At 39.9% G+C, this 11,824-nt stretch overlaps 1 protein-coding gene across 2 annotated transcripts; it reads left to right on the forward strand.

Annotated features, from left to right (window-relative positions):
* The first annotated feature begins 4,276 nt into the window (after positions 1-4,276).
* Positions 4,277-11,430, forward strand: pacc1 (proton activated chloride channel 1). Of its 2 annotated transcripts, none has more exons than XM_084044291.1 (8): positions 4,277-4,618; positions 6,691-6,784; positions 7,584-7,793; positions 8,502-8,656; positions 9,023-9,162; positions 9,729-9,870; positions 9,978-10,085; positions 10,324-11,430. In XM_084044291.1, the coding sequence occupies exons 1-8, from the start codon at positions 4,583-4,585 to the stop codon at positions 10,483-10,485; spliced, it is 1,047 nt and encodes a 348-aa protein (XP_083900417.1). In that variant the 5' UTR covers positions 4,277-4,582; the 3' UTR covers positions 10,486-11,430. The 2 variants fall into 2 exon arrangements, with proteins under 2 accessions (XP_083900417.1, XP_083900416.1); XM_084044290.1 differs by having other exon boundaries at positions 4,279-4,618; positions 9,020-9,162; positions 10,324-11,429.
* Positions 11,431-11,824: the final 394 nt, after the last annotated feature.

Here is an 11,824-nt window from a genome sequence, read left to right on the forward strand (position 1 = left end):
TGGCTTCCAAATTTGGCAGGATTGGTCCGTTTTGAACAAAACGTCTCAAATCATGAACGCAGCGTGTGATTTCCGTGAAAATTTGCACACACATTCCCACTAGGCCAAGGAAGAAATGCCCCCCCTTTTCACATTGGCCTGTTATAGCGCCACCAGCAGGTCTAATTTAGCAAAACACATTTTTGCAACAAAATGCCTCAAATCATGAATGCACGCTCATTCCCACTAGGCCGAGGAAGAAATGCCACCCTTTTCACATTGTCCTATTATAGCGCCACCAGGAGGCCACAATAACGACGTGACCTGGCGGAGACCTGTGCTACGAGGAGCACTTTTTCTAGTTATGTTTATGTTATAACCGTGTAGCCGACAGTAGCCTATAATATATTTATATTATCTATCTATCTATCTATCTATCTATATGTCCATCTGTCTAACATTGATGTAGCCATAGTAATGTTATAACCATGTAGCCTACGGTATAATAAAATTATATTTAATTATATATATATATATATATATATATACACACACAAACACACACTTTTATTTTTAAGTCCTAAATCTACTTCCGCTTCTGGTCTAGTCTTTACAGTATCTTTGAAATTAAGATCGAGAAATGAAAGAATGAAAAAGCAAAACCCTGTTTTCTTACGTTTCATTTTTTATTTTTTATTGAAGAATGAAAAATGAAAGACGGGAGCGAAACGAACGTAACTTGTGTTAAAATGAAGAATGAAAAATGAAACACGGGAGCGAACGGGAGCGAAAGAACCGACACGACCCTAAATGAAAAATGAAAAATGAAAAACGAGCGCAACGGGCGGTTTTCTGTTTGTGGTTTTCAAAATAAAATCCAACTGCCAGAACGTACACGGACCGTACACGGACCGGACAGAAATGTGTGTGTGTGTGTGTGTGTGTGTGTGTGTGTGTGTGTGTGTGTGTGTGTGTGTGTGTGTGTGTGTGTGTGTGTGTGCGTGTGCGTGTGCGTGTGTGTGTGTTCATAACTGAGCGCCCCTAAACTTGATAGAAAATGGATACAGACCAGTACAGAATGTTGGTGAACATTTGAGAGATAATTTGTAAAAAAAAGGAAAGTGACATACGCACGCGTTCAGGGAGTCCCCCTCTACAACGCCACACTCTCCGCTAAGCCAGACAGGTGTATTTGGAAAAGTGACGGGCCGTCCAGTGAGGTCAGGGTCAGAAAAGGTCCATTTTCAGTGCATAGACTTCACAAATTGGGCGCTGGACACGAGACAGCTATTTGCGGGGGCACGTGTGACATACGCACGCGTTCAGGGAGACCCCCTCTACAACGCCACACTCTCCGCTAAGCCAGACAGGTGTATTTGGAAAAGTGGCGGGCCGTCCAGTGAGGTCAGGGGTCAGAAAACAGCCATTTTCAGACCCCCTCTAAAACATTTTTGAAATAGTGAAAATAGACGATTTGCATGCAGATATACGTCAGAATCACTTGTCAGTGCACATTGTGCAAATAAGTGTCAATTGGTCACCTGGTACCAGGTGACACTTTGCCGACTGGGACTGTACGTGTGGGACTGGGACTATTTTAAAATAGTTAAAATAGGCGATATACAAGCTCACAATGCGATTTACAATTTAGGCATTTAGCAGACGCTCTTAATCTAGAGCGATTTACAGTAAGCAAGGTAATACATCAAATGCATAGAAATAGTTATCTAGGATCATATGTAAACCAAGAATCATCAGTCTAACAGCTCCCTATCCCCCCAAAAAATCTATAATCTCTACATTGAAACTATTCAAACTATAGGATGCCAGGTCAACAATGGCCTGGCATCTGTCTACATAACATGGTATCTAATTACATTTTAGCCTTTGCATAAGCCTGCAAGCCTGCAATGCGTTGCTGTCTTCTATTTTTGCACATTTGGCACTGCTGCTACAGATTATCATACATGTTTTAAGAGGTTTATCATACATGCCATTCCATCTGTACTTTAATTTTATTTCTGTTATCTATAATTTTAAAAAGACATTGGTTGTGTTAGCACAGTCTCTGTAGAAACAGGTCCCAACATTTCACTGCTTGAACCTGTATTGAGTAAGTGACAAATAATTCCCTCTTGATTCTTGTTCAGATTAGTTCCAGAGTTCTCTTTGAAAATGTCACACATTTTGAAATGGCTCCACATCCATTACCTGATTGATATTTAGCTGGTACACATGTAATAGACATGCCACTAAAAGTATGCACTTAAAAAGTTTATTTTCATTCATTATTTATATTCGTATACACTATTGTAAAGGGATAGTTCACCCAAAAAATGACTTATTTTCTATCAATTACACACCCCATAAAACCTTGAATTCATGTAGATTTTTTTGTTTTTGTTGCATTCCTAAGCCAATAATTTTATAACCGGCGTAAAGATGCTAATGGTAGGAGACGCCATTAGCTGCCGCCGGTCATCATAGTATTGGCTTAGGAATGCGACAAAAACAAAATAAATCTCCATGAATTCAAGTCACCATGGGGTGTATAATCAATAGAAAAAAAGTCATTTTGGGGGTGAACTATCCCTTTAATGTTAAATGACAGTGTTGTTTACTGGAGTCAAATTGGGGTTGTCTTAAATATACTGCAGTTCTCGCATTAGTTTATATAGTAATACCTATCACCGTCATTTGACTTTGACTCTGAGTGAGCAAGACTGTTACTTGAGTCAGCGTTTAATAGCCTATACAGCCAGCAATTGTTTCTAATTATGGCAAGCACAATAACACAAAATAATAGTGTAGAAGAGAGTTGCAGATGTTCATGGAACTTGGTAGAAATTATCTCTAGGCTGCCCTATAAAAATGAACGCGTGAGTATGTCACAAGTGTTGGCACACGTGTCCGTCTCCGGTCCAGTGTCCAATTGGTATAGGCTATGCACTGTAAACGGCACTTTTCTGACCTCTGACCTCACTGGACGGTCCGCCACACTTTTTTTTTACACCTGTGCCACTTAGCGGAGAGTTTGGCGTTGTAGAGGGGGTCTCCCCGAACACGTGAGTATGTCACAAGTGTTGGCACGCGTGTCCGTCTCCGGTCCAGTGTCCAATAGGGAGGTTTCCTGTTAGTAAACATGAGAGGAATATGACCGCGCAGCTGCGGGGGGAAGCCTATGGGTGCGTTAGGAAATTACGCACCGGAGCACACTCGCCTATTAGTTTGTATTGGCCAGTGCGCTCACTGCCGCTCAGGGCTGTATTTTCGAACGCGCCTTTCCCCCACTGACCCCCAGGCATGCGCAGATTGCGCATTCTGCTCTGTGATGACGTCGCGCGGAAATCCGTCTATAGGTGTAGGCTATGCACTGTAAACGGCACTTTTCTGACCTCTGACCTCACTGGACGGTCCGCCACACTTTTTTTTACACCTGTGCCGCTTAGCGGAGAGTGTGGCGTTGTAGAGGGGGTCTCCCCGAACGCGTGAGTATGTCACAAGTGTTGGCACACGTGTCCGTCTCCAGTCCAGTGTCCAATTGGTATAGGCTATGCACTCCTTTGAACAGCATTTATCCATTTAGATACATTTTTTATCTTTTAAAAAACGTTTTTGTTACACAGAAACATAATATGTGTTGTATAGCTTCATTTAAATGCTTAATTTATAGTTTTAATGTGCAAATGAACAGTTTTTCAATGGTTTTCAATGGTTTCTTTTTACTCTAGAGGGTACTCTTATTCTGAAGAGATCGTCAACCGGAAGTCTTATTTCTGCTCCGTTATTTCTGCTCACGGAACACAGCTGCATTTAGCATACTGTGATTGGCCACAGTTGTTTTAAGCGAAACCAAAAATGATCCATGAAATCATGGATGTAACAATGCTGTCGTTTCACACTTTATGGGAAAATGTAATGGTCACGTGATTATTTTCACCCGCGTGACTTTTTTTCTTCGGAGAGCTGGGCACTTTATGACCGAATGACAATGGTGTAGTTTTATCATTGTCTATGGGGGGGAATAGGCTTTATGCACAGCAGCCATATTATCACTTCTTCACAGGTGTTACCAATGATACTAATGAAGGCTCTGTTCCATTTAGTGTAGCAGTGGTTCTCAGATTTTTCCATTTCCACGACCCCCATAACTCTCAGAGTTACACACCCGCAAGGGGCCATTTGGAAACCCCTAGGAACCATGAGGGTCCCTCCCTGGACCCACATTTGGGGGTCCCCAGTTCAAATGTGATTATTTTGGGGGGTCGCGGCCTGAAAAGTTTGGGAACCACCTACGGCATGTATCCAAACAAAGTGGTTTAAGTACGCTAGGAGGAGGCTCTTCTTCTAGAACGCCTGCAGGGAAGTGAATATTAAACCAAGGGAAGGAGACAGACGGGGATGTGCCTTTTTAACACTGCCGTGACCAGAGAAGTTGCTGTTACTGAGTGACTCCGCCGCCAGGGTGAAGATTAGAAGAAGGGAAACACCACATCTCCCCAAAATGCAACCTTTAGTATTACAGTTCACTCTCTGACCTTTAATGAATGAATACCAAGCCCGGCGGAGTATTCGATCGATTATTCATTGAAAGTCTATCGGAATGCTAAGGAGGGAGCGCTCCCCTACATACCAGGAGGTGAGCTTGAAGCTAGTGTTTGAAGTGTTTACCAGTGCTGGGAAAAGTACTTTTTACGTAGGTAAAAGTAGCAATACTGCAATGTAGAAGTACTCTGTTACAGGTAAAAGTCCGGAATTGTAAGGGAGTAAAAGTACAATATTTGCCTCTGAGATGTAGTGGAGTTGTAAAAGTAGCCTACTGAATATTGGAAATACTCCAGTAAAGTTAAAAAAAAACCTGGGGGCGAGCGTTCTGTGCCAGTACTTGAGTAAATGTACTTAGTTACTTTACACCACTGGTTTATTTACACAGTTGTCAGGGGGAATGTTCTGTTATCTTTCAGGTTTCCTTTCCATTGTTAACAGAGCAAAATCGATCTGCACATTGACTTTCAGCGTGAAACTAAAGGGAGACATCACGGCCTGTCGTCAGTGTCGTGGAAATGATCGAAGATACTCAAGACAGAGCGAACGTGTCATGTGACTCACCGCACGCAGTGCTTTAACTCTCCGTCGCAGGTACGACGGTGTCGCGCGTTGAAAATAGCAAATATTGTATACAAGCTCAGTCACAACGCGTCGAAACGTATTGCTAACTCTATGGTCGAAACGCAACACGTTGTACACGTTGTGAGCTTGTAGATCGGCTATATTTGGGGCGCGGCACCGTCGTGTGACGAAGTATACAATCATGCTTTACAGCTGACCGACTCATCATACACAGATCAGATGAGGACAGTGAGTGGTGGGAAAAGTACTCACATTTTTTACTAAGGAAAAGTATCAATACTTTAAAAAATGTATTGAGTAGAAGTACAAAAGTATTGGTATCAAAATGTACTTAAAGTACCAACAGTGGAAAGCACTCATTATGCAGAATGTCTAATTTAACACGTTTTCAAATGTATAAAATGTATTAAAATATTTTATCACAATGCATCGCAACGCATTGGCTTGTAGATTGGCTATTTTCAAATGGCCGAAATTAAGGCTAAGTGGGTAATGTATGTTTTGTAATGATAATACAAATCTGCCAAGTAACTGGATGAGGATGAGTGTTTGTTTTCTTTCGGGACTTGATAATCATACTCACTCTTCCAGTCAGACAAAAGAGTTGTTTGGTTTTGCTACTGTATGATCATTATACATTTATGAGCCATCATTTTCGAATATGACAATATGTTTATTATGCTGTCTCAGTAGCCTTTATGATGCACACTCTTTCAAAGCCAAAATATTTGTGTGATATTCTTCTCATTGTTGCTCAGGCTGTGGCTGTGCAAACATTACATTTTGTTTTACTACTGCTGCACTATTTCAGCTTAAGGTCAGACCGCACCAATGCAACTCCTTGCAACATGCAATACTTGCAACTACTTGCAACCATTATCCCCAATGGCAGTTGCAAGGAGTTGCATTGGTGCGTTCTGACCTTTTTAAAACTGTTTTTTTTTTTTTTTGCGACTAGTTGCATTGGTACGGTCTGGCCTTTAATCTAATATACATATAATTCAACGAAACACTACTAGGCTTATAGCTTATACTGTACTGTACCATAGGCTACTCTGTATACAATCTAGTTAGCTTTGGGAGCTTTACACATTTTTGTTTTCACAAATGTGGGTGTAAAATATATCAGCAATCTACTGAGTCTATATCCCAGAGGACCTTTCCAGATATATTCAAAGACAAGACTGTAACAGAGTAAAACATACTACATCTGGACAATCAGCTTTCTCCTGGCTTAAAGGACTGTATATGGAACACATTGTCAAGTTGCCAACTGATATCAAATTAATTCCGGGTATACATTTTTTCATAACAAGGGTATCTAAAAGCAAACCAGAGCTGTAGCCTACCCATTTTATTTTTTATCAGTTGTTTCATCTCATAGCGTGTATTTTTTTGTGATCATGTTTGTTTTATTGTACTTCCTTATCTGTAGTGTATTGTGGTTTTATGATGGTGGAAAAATAGTTGACAATTTGTCATATAAACTCTGCAGCACACCAGTTTCATGCTCTGTATTATAACTATTAAATAAAGATGAAATAATGATACTTTGCTAAAATATCTAACTTTACCTTACAGTTTGATGATGAAGAAGACACCCAGTCTCCAGACCTTTTCCAAGACGGTACTGACGACCCAGAGCCAGAGGAGTGTAATGGCAGTATCTCACAAGGTGAACCATGTCTCCGTAGTACTATGTCAAGGCCTTGACATGGCCAGGGATGTGGTGGATGGTGGATCAATTTACCTGCTATTTCAGTGTACCAAACTCTTTATCTATAATATTGTGTGTATGTGTATATATATATATATATATATATATATATATATATAAATATATAAATATATAAATAAAATATAATAAAACTGTCATACTAGTGTGGGAGCCAGGCCCGGATGCAACCCACGGTGCCCGGAGCCTTCTAGTGTCACCAACAGCTGCAACATCTCAACTAACCTGGCCTGGCATCGGCCGGACTGATGGCGTGGATTCACTCACAAAGTTCCATGTGTGAGAGGATCCGTGTTGTCGGTCTGGCTAGCGCCAGGCTAACCCTAACCCCCAATTAGCACTGGCTCTAACTAAGCCCAAGAGACAGTGGGGGCAGTAGCATGCCACTTGGACACAGGCTGGGGTCTGATCAGCCTCGGTCGGGTCGTAATGTGTTTTGCACATGAAAATAGGATAGTTTCCAGATTTGTTTTTATTATCCTGTCCATTGACTGGAGATGATCTTTAATCCTTTTCTTCATTTGCCACTGATGTTAACACGTAGGGTTGGCTCCTTGCTTTCACAAGGAGGTTTGTATGTGTAGGAGGGTGCTCTGAGACACCCAATTAAAAAACTTTGCTCACCTACTGTACCCCCTTTTCTCTTAATTTGTTTTCCTGGTTTCTAACAGGCACTCACTCAGATTCTGTGTATTGCCTCACTTCACTAATCACCTATTTTTCTTTCCTTTCATTGCAGAGGACGACGGTAAAGATAGCTCACCATCGATGACATTTAACAAAGCATGCCTGAAAAATGTATTCACGGTTGTGCTCATCTTCATCTACCTGCTGCTCACCGCGGTGGCTGCCTTCCTGGCCTACCAAACCATCACTGACTTCTTGGAGAAACTCAACCACCCTGTCATGTCTGTAATTTACAAAGAGGTGGACTCATTTTCTCCTCCTGGTGTGTATGAATAATGAATAATAATTTGGGGTATAAATTAGGGACACTAACTTGGAAAATGTGTATCTGTTAAAGCAGACAGTGATCATATTATGTTTTTGTACAAACAGAAAGAGTAAATGTCATGCTGCCTTCACCCTAGCAGGGACAAACCAACAGCTACAAGTCAATTTCAATAGAGCCAGCGATATGAAGACAAAAATAGTTGAGCTGGCTTCAACTTTTTTCAGCGCTCCAATGACGCAGTGAAGCATCAATCAATCATGTCATATTTCACAATTTCGACTCCCCTTCTATCTCCCCAAAATTCCAACTCTGTTCTGTAAAAAGGAAGAAAAACTCATACTTGCTGTCAAACAGTTCGAACCAGATTGAATACTTTCTTAGCATGTTTGATAACAATGTATTGAATAGGTTATCAATTGCAGAACTGTAGCTGGCCATGCTTGGTCATTTAGGTTTTGTTGCCGCTAGTGTGAACGGCTGCATGTAGACTAATTATTTTTGCTCTTCAAAAATAGTCTTCCCTGATTTAGCCGTTCCAACTCAATGTTAAGTAATTACTGACTTACAACACCAGCATGTGGAATGGTGTGCAACACAGTGAAGTGCATGCAAGCCAATAAGCAAGTGTTGCTTCAGCTTATTTGTCTTTGTGGTTTTGGCATTATTTCACGTTATGTATTCCATGTTTTCTTCTTTGAACAGGCATTGCTTTGTATCCAGGGAAGGCTCAACTGCTCGGCTGCAAGCATCACTACCATGACTATATACCTCCTTTAGTGGCGCCAGGGAAGCCTCAGGAAAGTGACTGCGTGATCGAGGAGGTTACTTACATAGGCCCATTCACAAATCAAACAAAGGTCAGTGACACACTTCTATGATTTGTTGGTAACCGGAATGCTCGCCCCAAAACACACTCGCCCCCATGTTTTGCGCGGAACTCGCGCCCCCAGCGGCGGACCACTTGCCCCACTTGGCACAGAATGCTCGCCCCCAACGAGGCGGACCTAACCTTATTAGGAATAAGGTTATGTATGGCACCGTTTTACTGAGGTTACGTTAAAGAATAAGGTTAGGTTTAGGCCAGTGGTGTGTTCTAGATTTTTTGGCACACGTGCGCGTATACATAATTAATGAATGTAAGAAAAAAATCATTTTTACAAAAGTAAATTGAAACATACTGTGACTGTCATACTTACTCCTCTTGTCTTGTTGTGTCTTAGAAGCAAGCTCTGGTGGTCCGTGGCCCATCTGATGTCAGAAACAAAGAACTGATCTTCATGCAGTTCAGTCAAAATGAAACTGAGGAGGATTTCAGTGCCATCACTTACATGCTTTTTAGCAAATACAGTGATTTGAATTCAAGGTAAAAAAAATTAAATAAAGTATTGATGACATGATATCTGACTGGTGCAATGACAATGCGAATAATCTAGTCCAGGGTTCCATTCCTCCATGGTGCTTCCGGCTTGGCTGGGCGCTCCAATTAACACAACTGGCCGTGTTTGCGGTGGGAGGGTGATCTCTGTCACTGCAGTAACGACTCTGGTTGGTTGGGGCGCCTGTTCAGCAGGGAGCGTTGCTGGGAAAGGATAGAGTGTTCCTCTGCATGCGTTACACTCTCCTGGTGAAACTCCTCACTGTCAGTAGAAAATAAGTGATTGTCTACACACTCCCCAAGACCAACAGTAGGGGTTGGCTGTGATACTGTAATACCGTTTGAGCATGGTAAATGCAAACACTGAGAATTATTTAAATTTCAAGTAAAAAATCATATAATCTGATTATCATAATCTCAATGTTATGCCAAGACAATACTATCTGACCTTGGTCCGTTTGTGTGATAGTTGCTTCTCTTTTATTGATTCATGCAGTATGTAGGTACACATGCAGTTAGACCAAAGTGTCAGCTCTGCCATTCTGATTCTCTAGTGCAGATAAATCAAAGTTCATGATAGACTGTGAGAGGAATTACTCCATGTGGACTTTCTCTGGAGGATTCAGAACCTGGGTCAAGATGTCTTTGGTGAAGACATCTGGGAAAAGCAGCGAAGCTATGGAGTTTCGGCAAGAGGTATAGTTCATTTTTTATTCAATCAAGTTTGACAAAGTTTTAGTGTTCATTTTGGTTCATTAATTGTTAAAAGAAAAACCATTTCATTTGTCTTGAATCCCTTTCAGTCTGGTGTGGTAATATTCATTGACAAGAGGCCTGAACAGGAGAGGAACAATCAGCTTTTCTTTGTGGTGTTTGAATGGAGAGATCCGTTTGTGCAAGAAATCAGACTGGTATGTTCTCCCCCTCCCCCATGTAGTAGTAATATAATAATAATAATAATAATAATAATAATAATAATAATAATAATAATAATAATATATTAATAATAATGACAAGTATATACTAATATTAGTTTTAGCAGTAGTAGTTTTACAAAATATTATAAACTATAATATACAGTGTACATAGTGATTATCAAAACAGAGCATTAGACATAATCTCAACACTCTTTTCCATATTTCCAAACAGATTGTGACTGCGAATCCCTGGAACTCCATAGCCATTCTCTGCGGGGTGTTCATGGCTCTGTTCAAGGCTGCAAACTTTGCTCATTTTACTATCAGGTGGATCATCAAGATGCGCAAAAGACACCTGACAAACAGAACCAGGGAACTTAACCAAATAGGCTGAAACATTCTGCAAATAAGTGTTTGCATTTCTCACGAAATTGCCTTCAAGGTCCAAATCACCTAAGATTCAAACCATTATTTAAGGAATATTTTGTGATCACTGATATGACTATTTTTGGGTATAACTGCACATGCACTGTTTTGCAATTTTTGGTAAGGATTGTGGATACTAAGGAATTGTTTGGAAACAAATTTATGTCATATTATATGCCAGCATTTACATTCTGGTCACATTTTAACTAGATTCTCACGGAGCTTTAAAGTTGGCTCAATCATTTCTCTACAAAAGGTCAAATTTGCAATGATTGATTTATTGAACCTCTGTGCCTTTTATGTGTTAATTATTTTAATTTTAATACATTTCAAGTTGGAGGCTGAGAGTTCTGGGGAAGAAAATGACTGGAAAATGTAGTTGTACTATATATGCTATATGTAGTTAATATATGCTATAATGTATGTGCAAATATGAAAACGTTACTGAAGGCTTATGTTTGGTAAGGGATTTAGTGAAAACATGTCAATATTGCTGAAATCACATTGCTGGATTGTTCTCAGGTGGATTATAAAGGGACTATCACATGTCTTGTTGTACCTTTACATTGGTTAAGGTAGCATTTATGACAACTTCTTATCACACTGTTTGTGCATAACTGTGACATTATTTCTTTTAAACTACTGGCAATGTTCAACTCTAAAACGACATAACTTTCAGGAGTTTCAGGAGAATTACCTGTTAGTCTATATTTAGGGTAGTGCTATTATTGTCACATTATTGGTCTATATTTAAGGTAGTGCTATTACTGTCACCTTAGTGACATACTGTACGTAAAGAGAATAGATGTGATTATTATGTATAAGACTACTTCCTGTTGCTTTCTGAATTTTCTTTTCAAAGATTTGCATTGATTCATCATCTGGAATGTACTTGAATTGATCTAAATTATCTTATGAATAAAAAAACATTTCAGAAATACAAATTATTGAGTCCTTGCTTGCTATTTATAGATGTAGACCTGCACCTTTATTTGGATCTAGCCTACAGTTGATAGTTGTCAAGGAAAATATCACTTTAAAAATATATTTTTTTAAATACAAATTATTTTATTTTTTAGATTTAATTAAAAGTAAACATTGCTCATGCCAACCTAACCTAGGGCATTCACTTTGGAAAAGAAAAAGAAAACCCCACAGTCTAAATCTTTTCCCCCTTAGCCTGGTCCAAGCTAATTGATTGGTTCAATCAATCATGATCCAAGGAATCCAGATTGCCTGTATTCCTTGGATCATGATTGATTGATTGAATACTTTATTAACACTTTGCAAACAAAGTACAGGAAGTT

This window comes from Gymnoscopelus microlampas (assembly GCF_963454915.1).
Source record: "Gymnoscopelus microlampas genome assembly, chromosome: 20".
Classification (NCBI taxonomy): Eukaryota; Metazoa; Chordata; class Actinopteri; order Myctophiformes; family Myctophidae; genus Gymnoscopelus; species Gymnoscopelus microlampas.

Excerpts from the sequence above, each read along its gene's own strand:
- pacc1 (XM_084044290.1), top strand. The coding sequence starts at position 4,583 with ATGCTAAGGAGGGAGCGCTCCCCTACATACCAGGAG. Across the intron at positions 7,794-8,501 it reads GGACTCATTTTCTCCTCCTG|GCATTGCTTTGTATCCAGGG; the intron begins GTGTGTATGAAT and ends TTCTTTGAACAG. Across the intron at positions 9,163-9,728 it reads TACAGTGATTTGAATTCAAG|TGCAGATAAATCAAAGTTCA; the intron begins GTAAAAAAAATT and ends CTGATTCTCTAG.